This window comes from Rhea pennata, chromosome 9 (genome assembly GCF_028389875.1).
Source record: "Rhea pennata isolate bPtePen1 chromosome 9, bPtePen1.pri, whole genome shotgun sequence".
Lineage (NCBI taxonomy): Eukaryota > Metazoa > Chordata > Aves > Rheiformes > Rheidae > Rhea > Rhea pennata.
In genome coordinates, this window is record NC_084671.1 from 5,364,272 (window position 1) to 5,385,779 (window position 21,508).

The 21,508-nt window shown below is 45.4% G+C and overlaps 1 protein-coding gene across 7 annotated transcripts in view; it reads right to left on the bottom strand.

The window, feature by feature from the left end:
* The window catches only part of MECOM (MDS1 and EVI1 complex locus), a 359,475-nt gene that overhangs the window by 23,172 nt on the left and 314,795 nt on the right, over positions 1-21,508 (bottom strand). For 4 of the 7 annotated variants that reach the window (XM_062582197.1, XM_062582199.1, XM_062582203.1 and 1 more), the window contains 5 exons: positions 16,213-16,315; positions 13,693-13,909; positions 10,768-10,915; positions 9,864-10,020; positions 1,855-3,211 (listed from right to left, as the gene is read on the bottom strand). In XM_062582197.1, the coding sequence (XP_062438181.1) occupies positions 1,855-3,211; positions 9,864-10,020; positions 10,768-10,915; positions 13,693-13,909; positions 16,213-16,315 (1,982 nt within the window). The remainder of the gene's footprint in view (positions 1-1,854; positions 3,212-9,863; positions 10,021-10,767; positions 10,916-13,692; positions 13,910-16,212; positions 16,316-21,508) is intronic. The other 3 variants (XM_062582201.1, XM_062582198.1, XM_062582204.1) reach the window with 2 other exon arrangements.

The following is a 21,508-nucleotide window of genomic DNA, read 5'->3' on the forward strand; positions in this document are numbered from 1 at the left end:
TTACTACTAATGGGGGTTGTGAAATGTCATTAAAGGGACATTATACCATTTACACAGGAAATAATCCCATTTCAGAAAACCAACAATAATGATAATAGACACTAATGACTAACTACCAAGCACTTTTTATGAAGAAATACAGCCCAAGTGCATTTTCCACTCACACAGGAGTGGAAGTCAAGACATGAGGAGCTCTGAGCAATAGGTCTCGAGTCTCATCTGCCCGTGTGTGACACTGCAGCCACAATCCTGGAAACTGCTCTTTGTGCACACAAAGTTCACGCTGCACAGAGCAGCAGGAGAAATACAGGCTCGAACGAATGCAACAGATCCGCTAGATCAGCAATGTTGTGACGAATTAATGTGTGCATTAAGGTAGTGAAACACAGTGCTGAAAATTCAGAAGCAGTATGGAAATCCGAGGTCTTTTTGCCTTCTCTACTACTGCTGTGCATGGTTTAAGGGACAGATTCTGTTGTCAATATATATATGTAACTCACAGCAAAGGAAGGCTCAGTAACAACTGGCCTCGTGCTATGCTGGCAGAATTTGCATAGATTTCATTAGACTGTAAGGCAGGAGCATAAAACAGGAGTCATTTCCACTGCTTCAGGCATTTAAAATAAATATGACGCAAAGAAATCCTATGGTCTAATACAGATACCAATCTGGCATGAATAAAACTACCTCAATTAGCAGCCTTATATCCTGTTTCTTCATAACGCATACCTGTTGTCTTAGGTAAGAGAGCATTCTGCAAAAGTTTTGCCAAGAGCACTTCTTTTTTAGATAAAGTAAGACCATTTACTTGTATTAACTTTTTTTAACAGCAGTCTGTAAAATGGGTTGTTTAGATTATGGACAATATTTTTATGGTGAATATTTCTCTACTCTGTTCCTGTGGTCTAATTTAGATGCATGGCTATTGCTGATTACAGATAAGCAAGCAGAATGGCAAAGGGCAAACAGTTGGCTGACGTATACAGGACATGGGTGAAATCCCAGTGAAATCAATGTCAGCTCTACTGGAAGGCATAGAGAGGCCAGGTTTTTACAGTCACTTTTTAAAACCTCTGTTCACTGACAGTGCCCACTTGTGTGCCCATGAAAGTCAAAAACAAAGCTCCCACTGACTTAGTAAGGTAGATCAGATAAACTAACCCCTTGGTTAGTTTTTGCATACCCAAGGACATTGTGCCCTCACTTGTACTAATAAAATGCCTCAAAAAAAATTCAACACATTACTCAAGTCAATGTAAAAAAAGGCAGAATTCACTCTGAATTTCCATTTACAAACCTTAGGACAAATTTGCATTTTTGCCTTACCTATGAGATACTCCTTTTTAATATAGGAGGAAATAAAAAGGTGGTGTGCAACTGACCCAGGCAACCTTTCAAAATGCACTCTGATTTTCAGGGAACGGAAGAGGAAAGGGGAGGTAAAGCCAGGTGGGAAGTATTACGGAAGAAAAGTAATTTGTGGCAAACCAGTGTTTTCAAAGATACAAGACACGAAATACGCAAACATACACTGCTGATGCCAATTCATTTATAGTAAGAAGATACTCGAATTAAGCCATGTGTGTTAAACTAATGACTCACTCCGAATAGGGCAGTAATGAACACTTGCTAACTACAGAACTGTAAGACATGGGGTTTGATCTGAGCAGTTCAGATTTGAGGGATCAGCACACAGTCTGGATCATCATGTGCCCAGGTGGCCTTGTTTCCCTGCAATGATGCTACAGGGCCAGAGGGAGAGGGGACAGGGTGGTCCTGCATCTGTCTGCAGGCAGCTTGGACAGGACTAACTAGCTCTACTGTAAGGTGCTGAGATCCACCATAATTTTTTACCTGTAAATGGGATCCATAAAGAACGGAGTTGGTCTGGCATGCTGCAAAGAAGACTCAGAAGCTTTCCTTTGCTCAAGGTCACCTCCTTTCTTTTCACCAAAGACGTGGTTTTTCCGAGGCTCAGCCGGTTTTGTGCCACTGGCTCGACTTCTACTGCCCATGCTGAGATCTAGAGGCTGGTCCTGGCTTGTCACAGGTGGAGCTGCTGGCTTTGAGGGTATAGGAGTAACTGGCTTCTCCTCCTTACGCTTAGTGGTGAGGTCAAAGGGAGACTCAGAGCTTCCCTTTGGGATCTTCTTAATTTCACTGGGTGATTGGGGCTCCATTTTCAAGGGTAACGGTCTCAAGTCTCTATCAGGAAATGGATACATTGATTGAGAGAATGCTGGAAAAAATGGGAGGGGAAACATGGAAGGGTAAGGTAAGGCTCCAACTTTTTTGTCTTGCAGCCCCACAAGTCCTGTTGAACCAAAGTATTTTTCAGCAATAGAAGCAATAGCCTTTATAGAATCATTCACAGCTCCTGACACCGCAGTTTGCTCCTCTAAAGATGGTGAGAAAATGGAATGATTGCTGTGTTCTTTCTTATTATTTATTGAAGCCAAATTCTGAAGAGAGCTTACTTTGTCTTTGAACATTTTACCATTTTCTTTAAATTTCTCTTTCTCACTTTCAATGTCACTTTCCAGATCAGAGCCAGAGGTGGTTTCCAGGTCACTGCCACTGGGGGTACTGACATCGTCAAGGTCACTACTCTCTGACTGGTCACTGAGTTTTTCATGCGGCCTCTCTTCAGAGGACCTCTCTGGTTGAAGCTCCACTGGCTTATTTTCACCTACAGATGGTTGCTTATTTAGTGCCTTCAAAATATCCTGTGTAGCTGGCAGTATCTGAGGATTTGTCATGAGGGGACTTTGACTTTTGTTTGTCTGATCTGTGCTTGGTAGTCCTTTAACAGGAGAACTAGTAGGTATCAAAGGTGGCCTGTGGTACAAGCCTGAAGGAAACAGACCAGGGAAGCTAAAAGAAAATCCAGGAGCTGTTGGAAAGGTAAGACCAGCAGGATGCCTATTGGCTCCAAAATAGTCAGCAAGGCCCGGATTTGCATGATTCATATTAACCATGGACGTTTTATCCATAGCTGGGGTTCCAGGAAGTGAAATGCCTTGGCCAAAAAATCCTCCTGCTGCAAAATGGTTCTTGCCCTCACAAAATCTCCTGTGTTTATTTAAGGAAGACGTAGTGCTGAACATTTGTCCACAGTCTTTGCACTTGATTTGGGTTCTGCAATCAGCATGCATGCGCTTATGACGACAAAGGTTTGAAAACTGAGTATAGGATTTATGGCAGACCTCACCTGTATGTAAACAACAACAACAACAAATCTCAGGCTTTATGGTAATTTCCCCCACCCTCAAAATTTTGCAAATAAAACAATTTTTTACCCTCCAAATGTCAATTCGGAAGTCATAAGGAGAAGTCTGTTTGCACAAATGTATGAAAAACTACTGTACTATTCCAAAGCAAGGCATCCAAGCAGACAAATGTCTAAAGACAGCACAAAAAAAAAAAAAAAAAAAAAAAAACTCCAACAAACCAGAAAAGGTCTGAAATCACTAAAATGTAAAGTTTGCTTCCTTGCTTCCTCTTTGTTGCACAGACTTTCATACTTGGAACCATTATTTCATATTGCATTAGCCCCCAGAGCCTAGAGAGGAACCGTGGCCCCAGGGCTGCAACCCCGTATGAAGCACTTCTGCCTCTGAATGACTATCTGTCTGAAGACATTCACCTATGTCACCATTCACATGTGTAAAGTTATTCATGAAAATTAATATTTGCAGGGCCAGACCGGAGACAGGCAGAGCAGCTGCCTCACAGAACTTTCAGTCTAAAAGATGCCAAGGATGTAGAAGAGGTGAAGAAGGAGGCAACCAGATATTTACAAGCACATGCTATTATTAACAAATAACATTTTTTTCCACTTACAATTAAGAAGTTAATCTTGCGGAAGTCTAAGCTACGGTTTCTAAAATAACCTCAGTCAAGTACTCTCACCTGTCCCAAGTATTTCTGTTCATGTAATGCATATGGTCACTGTGATACAGCAACAGGTGCCTTAGAAGCCATGACTCTAAATTCCACGTTGTAATAACATTATTAGTCTTAATATTGCTTATTTCTCTCTCACATATGGAAAAATATACTATATTGTGAAAAAGCATATTACATTTCAACAATTTCCTTTAAAAATGCAGTGGTATTTATTTGCATGTTTGATGCTCAAAACAGCTCAGTGGATTTCCTTTCAAACTCCTCTGGGGTGGCAAGAACTTCAGCCTCACAAAAGAAGCAGCTGGAGAAAGCTTGAAGCCACGGAGGGAAGATCTACCTCGACCTGATGGGTCTGATTTAGACCACAACATTTATCATGTTAGAGCACAGTTTCCTACAAAAATTTTCATTAGAAGGGTGGTCTTGTAATCAGTACAGACCTGGACGCCCCACTGTGAAGGATAAACTGTGCCATCGAAGTGAAGGGGATTTCTGCCTCTTCCTGAAATATTCCATCTACAGCTAGAGTCGCTACCCCAAAAATTGTATTTCCTACCTTGTCTTCACTGTGTTGTGAAAGTAAGCAATGACATCCTTGATTTTCCAACTGCTACAAACCTTAGTGAGCAAGTTATTGGGGTAATGCCCAGATTAGACATCTACTAGTCAAACTGTGGTTTGCACAAGAATAACCCTCAGCTCTCTCCACTGGCACCCTTCCTGCACACAACGCCAGCAAGTCGTCTGAGCAGTCCCACCGAATGTCACAGTGTTATCCCCGAGGATACTCAAGAACTTAAGTGCTTCTGGGCCCAAGCAGCTGATGTCCATCACCACAGAGTTTACGTGTGCTTTGGAAGCCTGCACTGGGCAAGGAAGACACCTAAGGGGCCTCCAATAACCCTTATTCAGATCTAGAGAAATTCAGCCAGGCTTAATGTTTCAGTGGGGCCCAGCAGTACAATTCCCAACAGAAATTTGACATCCTTTTCTTTTTTTTTTTCCCCACATTTACCTTAGGTTATCTTTTGAGGAGTTTTATATCCTTTGGGCTAGCAGAAACATCAGACAAGCTCCAAAGTTGTGCTCTTTCTTATTCTAAAATTTGTCAGCACCTCTGGACTACCTCGCTTCTAGTAGTATAGGCTCTAGCTTTGTTTAAAAACAAAACAACATTAACAGTAAGTGCTGTTATCTCTCTGCAATAAATCATTTTTTTTTTTTTCAGCCAGGAAAAAGCATGTGGCCACTTTATTTTTATTTAATTTGCGTTATATCATAAGCTCTCATCTTTCACACATCAAAGCCACACAACAATGCACATTGTGTATTCTGAGGCCTTTTTAACAATCATTTTCAAGATTTGAGACAGTCTGACATAATTTACAATGGCTCTATTTTAAGCTTGCAGAGGAAACTGAATTGAATGTATCCCATCCTGCACTGTTGGTTCCCATGAACTGTAATCACGTCCTCTAACTTCCACTCACATCAGGGCCTGTGCTAACCTTCCTGCGCCTCTGAATCTCTGCCCTTGAGAAACTCAACCACTTGTTGCCATGCCTTAACTGTTTACCTCTTCAGCAGGCTGCCGCATAGCTCAGCAGCAACGCTGCTGTGTCTGAGGGCCTGATCCTGCAGCCCAGCTTTCCCGGTGCATGTCCCGCTGACATCCCCAGCACAAGCCATAAGGTAAAGAGTGCAGAATTGGGCCCAAACACAGGAAATTTGCAATGCAGTAATTCAGGAAGAAAGTTTGTTGCTGTATATCAGCTATTGTTCCTGTTGGAAACCTTCATTCACATGGGAAGAAAAGAAAGAGAAGCAGAAGGATAGAAAAGAAGAAGGAGAACAAGAAGAACAACAGAAGAAAAAGGAAAGAAAAGAATAAAAGAAAAAAAGCAAAAAGAGGAAAGAAAAAAGAGGAAATGAAAAAGGAAAAAAAGAAGAAGAAAGGAAAAAGGGAAAAGGAAAAAGGAAAAAGAAAAAAATGAAAAAAGAGGAAAGAAAAGAGGAAAGAAGAAAGGAGAAGATAAGATTTTTTTTCTAGTTGCCTACTAGAATGCTTGATTTTCTTTTAATAAGTGCTTTCTCTTTATCTTTTGGAGAAGACTTAGTCCACCTATTTAATATAGAAGCATTGGTTGTTTATTTGTTGCAGTAATAAGCTCCAATCTTTTCTGCTACCTTTCTGCTGTTTTTATAGGCATAAAGGCCTTAAAATCAATGCTGTACTTCACAGCACAAAATCAAGTCTACAGTCAAACTCTGTGCATCCCTTATACTCATTGCTGAAGTCTTGCACAAAAAGCTCTCATTGCTCCCATCAGCTTGATCACACAAACCAAAATTAAATCGTCTGTAATGGCACAGCTTGCACAAGTGTAGCAGAAGGGTTGCACAGTCTTCATCTGGGATATTATTGGCCTCTCCTTCTATAAAGCAAGATAACTCCATCAACAGTTATGGAGTTATATCTAATACACTCCAGCTGAGCATTAGACCATATATATTTTTTCAGAAAAAAATCTCCATTTGTCCTTTCAGAAACATACACTTTTACAAGGCTAATACATAATGTAAAACAAATCATATTTTATGAACTCTGATCCCCTAATAGGTCATGGTAAGAACTTGCTTCTTATTCCCATGACCATATCAAATTTAACTTTTCAGTTGGGTAAGACTAGGCTGGTAACCACAGGAAAGAATGTGTATTGACACAGATCTGTTCTAAAAGCTAGGGAAGTTCTCCTTTGAAGAACATCAATACATTATCAATTTATTATTCTCCATTAATATATTCAAAAGTCAACAGAACTGAGAAATGTTCTACTTCCAGAGAAAAGCAAAAATATACATTTACAATCTATGGATATCCCTAAAAGCTATTAAAGGAGATGCAAATTAATCTTCTAAATGACTAATGCGTTTTATCTGGGTTTTGAAACTAAATTAAATCAATCGTGGCAACTAAAAACTGTAAATATTTATTATTGCAATTTCAATGAAATAATTAATATTTGTACTGTCAAGTTTACCTTTCTAAGCATTGAAGTTTTATACAACTTATAGTTAATGAAGTACTTCTTGGTCAAGATGCCTCTTGCCTCTAACCGGTAGTCTACAAAATACATGGCTTTCAAGGCTGAAAAAGAAATTTTGGGCCTAGGTCCAAAGCGCTTACTCACCAGTGTAGTCTTACTCATAGGCACTGTCGTACTGAAGCCTCGATGTAACACTGAAGTTTACACCAAATGCGCCACTGATTTTTTTCTGGGGAATTCTGCGTAAAAATCAATGGCACTGCCTGGGCCACTACAAATATTCTCAGGAGGGAGGACTCATGAGACAAATTATTGTTATAAGATCTACCTCTTTTTCACTGCGTGGCTTTTATTTCCAAGCAAAGCTTTTGCTTAAAATTCAGTAGATGGGGGGGCGGTTATCAACTTTAATTGCTTCCACGTATCAAAGCAACAGAAGCTGGGTTTGATTTCTCCTGTTACACCTTATTACATCTCTTAAATTGTAGTGCCATAATTTCAAGCAGCTAACTTGTAAGGGAAGCTTCTCTCCTTGCAGTTTTTATTGCTGTACAGACCCCAGGTTTTACACAAACTCCCACTCTGTCTCCCAAGTTGCAAAAACTCATCTCATGTTTAAGTACATTCTGTACTATGATTGTCTCAGAACCCAAAAAGTAGCTCACAGTTGAGTTTGCAAATTTTCTGCTTATTAAAAAAAATTACTCTAAGTACTATCTCAAATACATGTTCAGTCTACTATGGCATGTGGTTTCTATTTGGAGAGGCTGGAGATTTTGTGAAGGCAGTGAGTAATTACCCTAGTGTTGTTGAGTTTTCACTCAAGCTTGGGCAGTATACTGTAATAAGAGACAGTTGCCATAAACAGACTGGTAGAGTAAATCATAGTGTGTGGCCTTTTGGTGGAAAATAGATATCTACTTTAGGTGACCTTACCTCCCACCCCTATTTTCTACTAGCTCCCCCCTCCCCATTGCTCAGAAAAGCCTACCGAACATGTGGTTTCCAAATTCTTTTCTTCTATAATTACACGGCTATTATTCATAGACTGTTCAATGGTTTTTCATCTCTTATACTGTAAATTTCAAGAATATCAATGGCTGTGTTGATTTATCAGAACACATACCAACAAAGAACATTTCAGATATGGTTTAATTTAAGAGAAGTGTCACTCCTACATAGGGCATTGACTGCAACAGTATTACCTGAAAATTCCCTACCTGGCCAGAAGTTATGGTTGTCTAATAATTATAAATTTTAAGTGTAATTAGTTAGTTGGTAATCCCAGATTTAAAAATTATTAGCAATGGTTATAATTGGATCTAATTATACATTTTCTCATACAAAAAATCCAAATATAAGTAATATCTAATCCAGTGGCAGATATGCAGACTTCACACGAATAAGTCTTTTACGCCATTAGTGCTTCCCTTGATGTATTATCAAGACCCAAAGCACATGTCAAAGAACAGCTTTAGTGCTCCCTAGGAGGCTAAGCTGGGTGTTTCAATACACTGTGGAGTTTAATGCCACAGCTGTGGGGATTCACACCCTAGACAACAGGCCCACACTGCATAGAGGGGAACTGCAGCTTTGCTGTGCTCTGCTATCGGAGTAACCTTTTGCTTGGCCTTAGAGCTTGGCAGCCTCTTTATCTGGACGCAGTGCTACTTCCCTCCATCAAACTTACTACGAATTATCAGTAGAGAAAATATGGTCCACTGGAAAGAAGACATCAGAATGGTGATAGTTTTGATAAACTAGTGTTGAGAACTGCAGAAGATGAAGAAATTTAGAAAACAAGTAAGGGAGGTGGTCAAAGCAGGTGCTTTTCAAGCCGTAACAGGTGCTTGAAAAGACTGTGATGGAGCTTAACAGTAATAAGAACAATATTCTTAAATATTTCCTGCTTCTGCTTCCCTGATGAAAGGAAATCAGCTTGCAATGTTATCATGCGTCGAAGTTCCCCCATCTCATAGAAGGATCTGGCTAGGTACAATCTCTGAGACTGAGGATCTGTCTTATATCTCATTACTGAGCCAGGCTCACAGATGAGGCAATTTTTATTGCTGGAGCAATAGTCTGTAAAGATCTAAGAGCTAAACTCAATACTTAAATTCAGGGCATGGAAAGAAGTCTCAAGGAGCGAGGCAGTGTTCTCCAATTGAAATGCACTGACTTTAAGGTTTACTTTTTCCAGTTCCAATGAACACCATGGTATCTAATCTGCTATAGGTGCTATAGACTTGTGGCCTAAAATTAATTTCTAAAGCAAAGCACCCTTTCACATACATTTCCTGGTTCTACCTAATTCCCAACCCACCCAGACTGTGGTCTCACCTCTCCTTAAGTCAACTGAAATGCAGGTTGCTGCCAAATGGGTAAGCTCTTGTGTTCCTCCCCTGCCCATTGCGGCCCGACATTCCCACCTCCTCCCCTGGGCCAGCACTACTTCCATGTGGGCCTCAGGCTCAGCAAGACAGGATCCAGCATAGCACACGGCACGCATGGGCTGATGCTCGCACAAGGGATGCAGGAGATGAGAGCAACCAGCTGAGGTTGGTTTAAAACAACACGAGACTGCAACCTCCAAGCCTGGTATCGCTGGCTTTTAGCTAAGTAAGTCCTACTTCCAGCTTGCTCTTTGCCATCTGTGCATGGAAATACTTTGCAGAGACAATAGGTACATTTATACAATGTCTGCCTGAAAATGAAAATCATAAAAAGAATGCTTTGTACTGGACTGTGAATTATCCAAAACCCATTTAATAATTCAAAGTGCAAGTCAATCCCCATGAAACCAGTGTGAAATTCAATGGAAGCACAACGCAACCTTCCACTTCCAGGTAATGCTGCTTTTTGACAAGAGAAATACACTTAACTGAAGATGTTTAGTTGAAGACTTACATATAAAAGGTTTGACACTGCTGTGGATGTGTTTATGCTGTTTGAGGCCTGAAGAAGTGGCAAAGGTTTTGCCACACTCTGGACAAGCGTGAGCACGAGCCCCAACATGCTGGGAACGAATATGCCTCTGAAGGTTGCTGGGGTCCGTGAAAACCTGCTAGGAAATGAGTACTGATTAATCAAGAAACTTAACTGCAGAAGAAGCCAGTTATTACAAGCATCTGTCAAAATTCAAACCTCATGGTTATTGGGAGGTTTAAGATTTAAAAACTTTCTGACTGGCTACTTGTTATATCCCAGTCTTGCTACACAGAAGTCAATGGAAGCTATGCCCAAAAGAATGGGCCTCAATTTCCCAGGTTTAGCCAAATATTTAGTGGTTCTGTTAGCCCTTTTGTAACCATTGCACCAGATGTAATAACCTCTGCGAATAGAAGTCCCCAGGAATGGGAAGGCACATCCATCCACCCTGCATTTCCATCTGGGATTCTTGCCCCTCAGAGCCCGAATATTTGCAGTAGGTACTCGTTATGTTGCTAAGACATATTGAGGCAATTCAGAGCATATTTATAGTGTTTGGTGATTGCAATCAGACTGAGGAAAGCAGGTCCCCATTCCCTTTCCAAAGAGTGCTCAGGGCTTGCAAGTCAGGCAGTTAATAACCTTAACTGCTCAGCTGCTCTCACGAGCTCCAGACCCTGCTTGCTAGGGGCCTAAGTCCTCCTCTAAAACTCACAAATTCTGCCCACATATTCTTGTAAATCCTACAGAAACAGGCTGGACTACCAATTTTTAACAACTACCCACATGAACTCCCGAGTCCTGACTCAGCGTGGCCCTGCTTTCCTACCCTCGCACATTCAACAACACGAGCAAAGCCAGACAGCCTACAAATTCACTGTACCTTGGCACAGTTTTCACACTCGTAGTGCTTCCCGCTGTCATGCGACATCTGATGACGTATCAAGTTGGACTTCCAGTTAAAAGCTTTGGGGCACTGATCGCACTTGTACTCCCGCTCCTCGCTGTGCGACAGCATGTGCTTCTCCAGGCTGCAGAAACAGAGACAGGCTTAGTGAGGTCCCGGCAGCACCTACACAGAAACGCGGGTTTATCAGCGATTTGCAGATCAGCGCAGCAATAGAGACAGAGTGCCAGGAAGCGGAGTCCAAGCAGAGCATATAACTACATCAACTAGTGCAAAAAGCCCCAGAGGCCCAGTCCTGACAGACCCAAGGCCCCTGAGTTTTGATCAGCAGCATCGAGCACGAGGCCCAGCCCAGCTTCTGGGCAGGATCCCTCTCCGTATCAGAGTAATACATCATCTAATGTTTTGCCAGACCACTTGCAAAAGCTCCAGGAGATGATGCTTCCATCCCTCCCTAAGGAGATTATTTCATACACCTCTCAATATTTCACTCTGGTAAGTCTTCCCTGCAGTCTGAATTATTTCTACCTTATTACTTACACTCGAAATACACCTTGGATCCTACTGCCTTATGTAATTCCACTCTTGATGGCAATACGATTTTTCTCTTAGTAGGAATAGATCAAGAATAACTCCAGTGAAGTAGAATGGATCCAGTGTAAGTGATCAGAATCAAGTCTCTAGATATGGTACGCTAAGATTAAAGTTACAGTTTGATTATTATTAACTATGTTCAAATAAGTAGTTGCTTATGCATTCATTTCTTGGTTGTTTATTCAATCTATTAGTAGTGTATTCAATCAAGTGTATATTTTGTTGCACATCCCTGAATCCATTCTGAATTCAATTCTCTGAATTCAATTTTGAATTTTCTGAATTGCTATTTTAGCATTTGTTCAGAGCAAATACATTTCTTAATACCTGCATTGCTTGGTCACATATAAAGTTGTGACTCGCACTATTGCTTGAGTAAAACAGGAAAGATTCACTGCGTAATGCAGAAGCAGGTTCACAAAAATGCTATTGGGAGCTGGAATTTTTCGCATCAGACTGAACGCTAGCCTGCCAACACGGGGCAGCTCCTACAGTCCTTCCTCACGTGCATCTCCCACTGAGCCCTGCTGAGCCAGTGGAGAAAAGCTGCTGGATTTACAGTCTGTTCTGGGTTTTGCAGTCCAATTAGCAACTTTCATTCTCAGCCACAGGTAATGGCAACGCTTTCATTTTGCAGATGCTGCATACTTCTACTCCAGCTCTACTTTCCTTCTCGGAAAAAAAAAAAAAAAAAATCTGGTTTCCTCTCCTAATACCTCTGTGACAACCAGACCTCCATCACGCGCTCATGAACTAATTTACCAAAAGACCTAAAGAGGCTCTTGTCCCCCACACTGGCACTTGTGCCCCACACAAGGCATCCCAAGATGCTTAATGCAGCTATGCAACGTCCTGTTAACACCAGAGCCATATCTGTCCCCAACACAGACATCCAGATCTCAATCTTCCTGCTCAGCTATTTTTCAATTTAATTATGCACACCCTCAAGCACAGGTCATTCCGGCCTTTTGTTTTATATAATCTGTATATAGCACACTTCTGGACTTTTTGCTGTGAACTGTCTTTGTCATGTATTAGCCTTTCAATAATTCAAGAGTTCAGAGAATGACTGCCTTCTATCTCATTTTTCACTCTTTCTCTCTGTACTGCCCATCTATTTATGATGACTCGTTCTTTGTTTTCTGCCCTGTCTCTTCAATATTTAATATTTTAAGCTAAATTTACATTTGTTCAATGACTCTCGTATGTTAGATATTGTCCTCTAGTTTGTGAGCAGAAAAGAACTTTAACACAGAATAACTCAGAGCATGTACAAATGTTGCTGTCCAGGTCTTTCCCTTACTCACATTACTGCAGACCTTCGGACTTGACCTACCTACATCAGCCCTTTCAAACCAATCACTCAGACTGAAAATTAGACATGTGGAGCCAAATTCTGCTCAGTATCACCCAGTGAATAAGGCATTATGCCTGCACGAATCCACGCTCAGTGGGACTGACCAAATGCACAGACAGCAATGTTTGGCACACCATGTTCTAATTTGTACTCATGATTTTCAAATGAATTAAAATTATTCCTCTGCAGAATAATATAAAAATACTGCTTGCCATTGATCATAAAGACTCACCACTAAAATAGTTAAACATTTTCTACTGTCCTTGCATTTCATTACTTCTAAAATCAAACTAATTTAATGAAAATACACAAGTGGTGGGTAGTATGAGCCTGATCCTCTTCTCAAAGCAGCTAAATACTTTTGTATTATCGTTATTTTCAGTTGAAGTGGGATAGTTCCATACAATTTATTTCTCAAAAAAAGTTGTGTTTAGTGCGATGACCTGAAGTACTGCACTGTTTCAAGACTGAAAGGCTGTGTATCACATACTAACATCTAGATTGCAGTCTAACTTAACTTTACCTAGCATGGCTTGTTTGGAAAGACAAAATTGCTGTCATTAGTGAACATTACTCAGAGACATTCTAAATTATTTCTGCCTAAAAATAATGAGTTCGGACCTTAGCTCATCTGAACTATCATCATTTCTCTGATTTCACTGCAACTAGACTAATTCATGACAGCTAAAGAATCGATTATCAGAGGATTCAGTTCTTTAAGGTCTCCATTAAGGACTTCAGGTCAAGGACCGAATCTCCGAATTGCTGAAACTCCATTGATTTCCATGTCTTAAAACACCAAGAACCATAGAAGTCTTATTAATTTTCATACTTGTTTTGAGTATAAGATGAAGGCATGAGATCCTGCTTTAATTGATGCCCTGCATGATCTGACCGAAGCTGTCACAGAATTTGCCTCATTCCATCACGTTTTAAGCAACCACTCCTACCTTTGTAAGTCTGGGAAGACTTGATCACACTCTTTACATTCCTGGATTTCATGCACATCCCGAAGGTCATTCTCGGTGTCAAGCTTTTTCTGAAAGTCCTCCTCCACCATGGAGAACGCAGAGTGAGGCGTGCTGCAAGGGAACTTCTGGTGGTCTACTAGTTCAGCCTTGGACTCAAAAAGCTGGTCACAGTCCTCACAGCGATACTGGCGCTCCTCTGGAAAATAAAGATAAATTATGCTTCAATTCTACAACACACAACAGTGCAATACTATTTATTAACCACCTGGGTCACATCCAATAGGGAACCTTAACAGTGTGTGTTTATATAATATCCTAAATGGAGATGTATTGGGTCTAAGATGGATATCCAGTGGGAAGCTGTCAGTCTCTACCTTTCAGAATGAAGTAGACTGACTTAGACACAAATGTCGACATTTAAAATACCCAAGGGGGTGTTAATGGAGTTTTCAAAAGCCTTTTAATTTCCATTATGGTTCTCATCCAGCACCTAACTCTGTTCAATGTAAGCTAGAGGCAGAAGTAGTAGAGGCTAAAGGAGAGAAGGGGCCTTGCTTTAAATTCAGTAGGAGTAAAATTGGTCGCAATATGTTTCTTACTAAAAGTGTCCAAAGAAGATGACTTTTATGATCACTTTGAGGTGAATTTTTCATTCCATGACTTAATAATTCCTGCAAAAAAATATAGATTAGCTGAGGAAATGTCCTAAAAGTAAACTTGGAAAAGAGTATGCCATGATATTTTTCTGTTGCATTTTATACTAACAGTCGATGTGACTAGCTGTACATCCTGGTTTGATTTTGGTGTCCTCAGCTCTGCAGACCTAAATGCCCATGGGCTCGGGGTCTGTAATGTACTTAATAACCTGAGGAGTCTGTCTGACATCTCACATGTACGCAGTACATGCATGGTGGTTGCTACCCGAGGGTCAAGTTGATTCTAAGAAACCACCATTATGAGGATGGTATTCTGTTGTTCACCATCTACTAGCAACAGTTTGGGTCTAGATGAGCCCTATGGGACATACACTTGTATGTGACTGCAGAGCATTTCTCTGGTGTCATTTATAAAATATCCAATGGGATAGGCACAGAAAATACTGTGCTTGAAAAGGTGACATCTTTAGCAATAAAGTTACCACTAAGGGGGGAAAAAACCATGAACAAATGAATTAATGAATAATCCCTACTTTTTTTTTTTTTTTTTTTTTTTTTTCCAGAGACCATACAATACTGCTCCAAGTGTGCAGGCAGTTGTAGGAAAGTACACCCTTGGATGTCACCTCTCTTGCCCTGGGAAAGCCCCTGTGCACAGTCTCTGAATTCTTAAGAATTTATATGATGTCCACATTGGCATAAACTGTAACTTAATGTGTATCAAGTAAATATCCTACAGCTACTCCCAGCTCTGGCTTTACAACCTTTTGCACTGCAGACAGTAGAGACAAAGTAGTTTTGGAGGTGGAAGGGGCAAATTTGAGGCAACCTAATCTGCAAGGAATAAGCAATTGCTTACATGTTTTAGACAGAGAATCTGTATATAGGATAAATAATGAAGGAGCAAGGGGAGGAAGAAGGACTATGTTCTCAAAACTGACAGCAACATTAACAACCTGAGATCTTCTCTTTTCAAGAGAACAGAACAACAGTTGTTCGGCTAAGTGACAACCCTGTATAATCAGGGTTCATACATCCTACTCTGGTAGGACTAACATAGTCTAGAGATAATGACTTAAAATCTCTTCCTCCTTCTGTAACATCCATGAAATGATTAAGTTTCAGTTTCAAAGCCTTACTGCTGTCCTCGGCTACCTTTCTAGACCTTTGGCTCCACCAGAGAGGTTGGAATAAGTAAGGGAAAAACTTGAAACAGATCAAGAGCTGCAGAGATGCAGAAAAAAATGGGCTGTGCAAACCAGAGCTCACCAGTTAGACAGGCACAGAATGCAACTTTTAGGGAAAATCAGTTCAACTACAAGTGATTAACAAAACAGAGAACCCCAAAGCCATCTTTGGCATGGCTTTCCAGAACGGACCCAGCCTCCAGGACCCAGGCTGTAGTTCAACTAAGGGGAGTCATATATTTAGGACATGAGTGGTGGAAAGTCCCAGTGATTGGGAATTTCAGTTTATTCCCAGGCAACCTATGACCTCTCTGTCTAGGTTCTTCATTTCTAACGTTAAAAAATGTTCAGTTAGAAAACCTAACAGTTAAGGGACACCAGCAACAGGAATCTTAGCCACAGACATTTGCAAAACACCTTGATAGAGCAAAACATATCAAGCATGTTAATATTAAACTTATTTATTCACTGAGTAGCTTTCAGAAGGCAGAAGGGCAGGAATATAGACATATATAAACAGCACAGTCTAGTTCTCCTTAGTGGTAGCTGAGCTACTGTGGATTTCCAGAGGATTCCAAAAGAGGAGATCGCTTCCTAATTTTGCACTTAATTTCAGTGCTACATTAGATTAGGTTAGACAGTAAGAAGTGGCTAACCGTGAATGTCTGGAGCCATTGTTTCATGTGAATAATCTTCACTCTTCATGAACAGTAGCAGCTCCTCTCCTGGTTCAATATCTGCTACAACTCTGTAGAATATCTGAAAAAGAGAAAGCAAAGTGAGACCCACGAAAGGCAAAGAGGCACCAAACCCTGCCAGGGAATACCACTGAATCTGAACACACGGCCGCATCCTGCCCTGCTCTGGGTGTTGGCCGCAAGCACTTCGATGGAGAGGTGCCAATTTAGACTACGGCAAACCGGCTCCTTCCGGCCCCCAAACCCTTCGTGCTTTGGGTGCTGGGAAAAGAAGAAAGAGACTGCTTTCGACGGCCTTCGCTGCCAAACGAGCTACGTGATGATAACTGCAAACATCACCAACAATTCACACGCTCCGTGATATAAAACCAACCCATAAATTATCCATACATGTAACCTTGAATGACTCGCTTACCGGAGATAACCCCCATTTCTCAATTACAGTGGGAAAAGCTACGGGTACCAGCTAAAGCCGCACCTCAGATGATGCTGATGAAAGCACAGGCACAAAACCCCACTCGTTTTAACGAATATTCCTGCTTTAAGCTTCACCCTGGAAGCCCAGATTGCCGGAGAGGTTTGTACAACCCGGTGGTGCTGCTTATTCCTTGGCTTCAGCCGGAACCAGAGGAAACCTCAGCCGGGAACGCAGAAGCGACGCCGGCAGGTCAGCAGCAGCCCGAGCGGCGGGGAGAAGCCCCGCGCCGGGGGCGCCGGGAGCTCGCACGAGCCACCCCGCAGCCCGGGCTCGTTCCCCGGGAAGCGCGAGGACGGGAGCCCGAGCGGTGCGCGGGGGCGCCCGCCTGCGTGCCCACGGGACCGCGCGCCGCCGCGCCGGCAAGCCTTCGCGGAAAGCAAGCCGCCCCACAGCCCCCCGGCTGCCTTCTGCCTCGGCAGAAAACGCCAGGAGCGCTGAAAAGCTCCACGAAGCAGCTCAAATAAATATCAGCAACTTCCTCCGGCCTTGTTAAAGCAAAACACATGACAGCTCTGTCTCCTAAGCTGATAAACGATGCGGGTGCGTTTTCTCCGGCTACGGGGTTAGCTCCCAAATTACGAGCTCTCGATACTCGGTGCCTTGAAAGCAAGAGCACAACCCGCCTCCGCTGCTCCGGTCACACCGCCCCGCTTGCAGCCCCGTCCCGCGCGGCCCCGAGCGCGGCCCGCAGCCACGCACATACCGCCGGCCTCCAGGAGGTGGCCGCACAGCCCCACGCTTCACCTCTCCGCAAGCGGCCTTCGCCCGCGGATACGGGCGAAACATCCCCAAGTAACTTACGACGGCACCTCTCGGCGAGCCGCGCCGGGCGCGAGGAGCGCGCAGCCCCGGGACGGCGGCGGCAGGAGCTCGTGCCCGGCTCCCCCGGCCCGTGGCCAGGCTTACGGCTCCCCTTGCTCCTGCGCCGGCCCGGCCAAACCGCCCCTTCGGGTTTTCCGGGGCGTCTCATTTTCTCCCTTCCTGACGCCTGCGACAGCAAGCTGCGCTATGCAATTCCCTCTGCCGTTAGAAAGCACAGAGCTTCGCTCCGCAAGTCGCATCGCCTCTTTTTTTGGCAGCTTTCAGAAGTTTAGCTTTTTAGCTTCCTTTCCAGGAGTACGCGAGCCTCTAAAAACGTGACACGCTGGACCTCTGCCCCGGCAGCTTGCAACAGCCCCTGCCGGCGGCGGCGACTCGTGCTGCCGCCGCCGAGCGCTGCCAGCCGCGGCTGCGCGCTCGCCCCGATTCCGCCTCGGCGCCCCGCGAACGGGCGCGGAGCGAGCAGGGCCGCGGGGCTGCACCTGCGCGAGGCGGGTCAGGCGCGGGGCAGCCCCGAGCTCACGCTGCCCCCGGGGGGAAACGCTGCCCCCCGCGTTCCCCAAGTGCGCGTGGGACTCGGCCGGGCCGACGCAGCTCACGTCACCCAAGACCAAAACGCATTTAAGCGAAGCCCGCTTTAGCTCCTGCAAATAAATCTGATGCCAAAACTGCATCCAGTGACACTTGCTTTAAGCAACACTTGTTTTTCCCCGCTCCAGGTTGCAATAGATGCACGGCATGCAACGCTGTGCGCTCACCGCAGGCTGGAGGTCCCGACCAGGGGACGGCCCCATCCTGCCCTCGGCCCGGTGCTGGCACCGCTAAAGCCCTGCCTAGGGCAGCACAGCTCTGCCCCGGCTCACCTCGGCGCGCCACGCTTTCGTGTGACGGGATGTAAACTCAGCTGCTGTTTGGAGGTCAGCAGCACCTCGACAACCTAAAGCACGGAGAAGCTTTCACGGGTATTTTCCCTCCTTTGCTTGGGCTGCACCGACAAAGCTCTTTGGCCACACTTTTTCACCTCCCGTCCCAAAATAAGGCCCCCGGACCGCACGTGCGCGTGGTGTGCTTCATAAGGTGCTGCGTTACGGTGCGCTGGACCGCTTTGCCAAGGCCTGGCACGCTGCAGCGCCTTCAGTGCAAGCACACCACAAATTCGTAACCATCGTGTAAATGCTGCAGCTAACTGCCTAGCCTGTCTGTGCTGGTGTTTGCAAGTAAGAGAACATCCAGCAAAATCGCCGTGTTTTAGGTTAAATGTTTTTTTTTCATTTTGCATCACAGAACTAAAGCCCTCCAAAAATAGGTCCAAGCGACAGATTTTAAGCACTGGTATTTCAGCATTAAAATCATCATTATAGTTATTATTAAAAATAGATATTTTCATAAATCATTGCTGCATGTACAACAAGAATTCCATTTGCACCACCAAATTATACACTGGATTGCATTCCGATGAGGATCTAAAATCAGACATGCTGAACTTTAAAACCATCTGATCTGATTTTCATAGCTGTCCTTATTGCTTCCTGGAATCCACCGGACGCATCCGGCCCGAGAACACGGGGGAAGTTCGAGCGCGTTTGGTGGAGATGAACCGCGCTGGCGGCGCTCCTAAGCAGCAGAAGCCCGCGGAGGGCAGCAGGCGTGGGGATGCGGCGAGCCCTGAGACGGGAGAGCTGATGGCTCATAAATCACTCGCAAGCCAGGCCTGTTTGCCCCTGCCTCTGCCGGGCTTTTTAAGCAACACTGAACCGTGTTTCAGATGTTATTTTTCGTTTTAGGAAATGTTAACATAGAATATATTGACTTTTGCCTTCTAAAGCGGAAAGACTTCTTGGCTCCGCCCCTGGCTATACTACAATTAAGGAAAGTTTTTAATTTTTTGACTTCAGCTGGACCAAGATTTCAGCTCTGCAGCCCGCCAAGCCCGCTTCGTTACCTGACTTTGTTTAATTTCCTAACTTTACAAGGCGCGAGCTCGCCAGTCTGCCTCCCGCACTACACGGAGAGCTTCTGCGCGGCAGAGAAATGACCCGAACCGTAAAGTCCAGATGCGCGTTGCACATGCCCTGGGATCAGTGGGGTGTGACCGCGGTTTATATAGGAAGAGCAGAATCGGATCCAGATCTGGAAACACTTTTGTAGTTCAGGGGGCTGCAGCGGGGAGAGGCTGGGGGCGGCCTAACCCGCCGCTGCCCCGCAGGTCGGGCAGTCGTGCTACCGAGCAGAAACCAGAGCTCCCGAACTGCAAAGCCATGCAGGGAAAGGGGACGGGGAGGGAAAAAAAAGGGAATGCACACAATTTGCTTCTAAATGGATGAATAAGGCCTCGTTGTTATGAATCCCAGTTTACTTCTCCCGGTCAGGCACTTGAAATTTTATTTATGCTTAATAGACTGCATTTGGCATGTGTAAAGATGACAGAAGGGTGAATTATGAACGCCCCTCAACCTACGCAGGAAGCTGTAATAACTGGAACGACAGCGAAAACGCCCTCCGTGCGAGCGCCGGCGAGCCCCGGCCGCCGCCGCCGGCCCCGGCGGAGCCCCGGTCAGCGCCGCGCCGCGCCGCCCGCGAGCGGCTCAGCGGGAACGGCAGCAGCGCTCGGGAGAAAGAGCGACGCGCGGGCCTGCGCGCCCGGATCTCGGGGCAGGCAAGGGATGCTCTCTAGGGCTGGGAGCGGGCAGCTCGGCCTGCTTAAACCACACGCTCCACGTATCCAACCTGCTCCGAGCGCCGCGGGGGGAAGGCGTCAAGTAACTCGTGTCCCGCAACACGCCGGCGAGGGAAAGGATTAAGCGGACCTCAGCTGTTACAGAAGCGGGTAGGAAAGGGACGGCGGAAAGGAACGAAACACAAGGACGGCCACGTGCGTCGGCAGCCGGGACGAGGCCTCGTGAGGTCTGCTCGCCCCGGTACCGCTCTCGAGCAGAAATCCTGCGCGACCCTCGCCGCGCCGCGTGCGCAGAGCAACCGGGACACCGGCACCGAGGGCCGCAGGCGCCTCGGAGCTGAAAACGCGGCCGTTTCAGTTCCAGGTTGTTGTAATTCCTTCGGCGGGCGGCCGCGGCCTCCCGCGGGTGATCGGCGTGGAGGGAGCGCAGCCCTCGGCGCGCCAGCTCGCCTCCCCTCCGAACGCCGGAGCGCGGCACCGCGCTTGGAAGGTCCCTCTTGGGAAACAAGAAGGACAAACGAATGAAAAACGGCGCCACGAGCTGTAATTAAGTATTTGAAGAAACAAAAAAAAAAAAAAAAAAAAAGAAGGGGGGGGGGTCCGCACGACCAGGACTGAATTCGAGCTCGTGTGATGAACGGCTTCTGCAGCTGCAGGGCCGCACGATGAAATCTGAGCCAGGTCCCTCTCGCCGCGCTCAGGCCGATGATAAACTGCAATAAACCGGAGGGTTGTTTCGAGGGGTAACCCACGGGCGGCCCTCCAGAGCCCCGCGCCGCGCCCGGAGAAAGCGTCGGCAGGACCGCGCAGGCCGAGGGCAGCGGCGGAGGGGCGGCAGCGCGGGATCCCTCCCGCCCCCCACGCCCGCCAGGCCGGGCCGCGCCGCCGGGTGCAAAGTCCTTTCCTTCCTTCTTTCCTAGAAGTCGAAAGTGCCCCGAAACGGCAGAGAGAGGAAGCAGCTCCGGGAGGAGGCGTCGGAGCAAGCACGCGCCGCGCCGAGGCTCCCGGCCAGCCGCGCTTCGCCGTGCGCCGCCACCGAAGCCTGCTCCAGGCCCACGCAGGCGTTTTCACCCAGGAACGGCGCGCCCGGCTTTTCCCGAAGTGCTAACGGTGGATCCAAACCTCACGTCGGGTCACGTCAGGACAGGGCAGCGCCAAGACCGGCGCTCGGAGCCGCAGACGCCTGTAAAAGACTCGGCTGCAGGTTCACACCCCACATCACCTCCGACCGCGGTAAATGCAGGATCACGACGGCGCAACTCCCTGTCCCAGCCTAACTG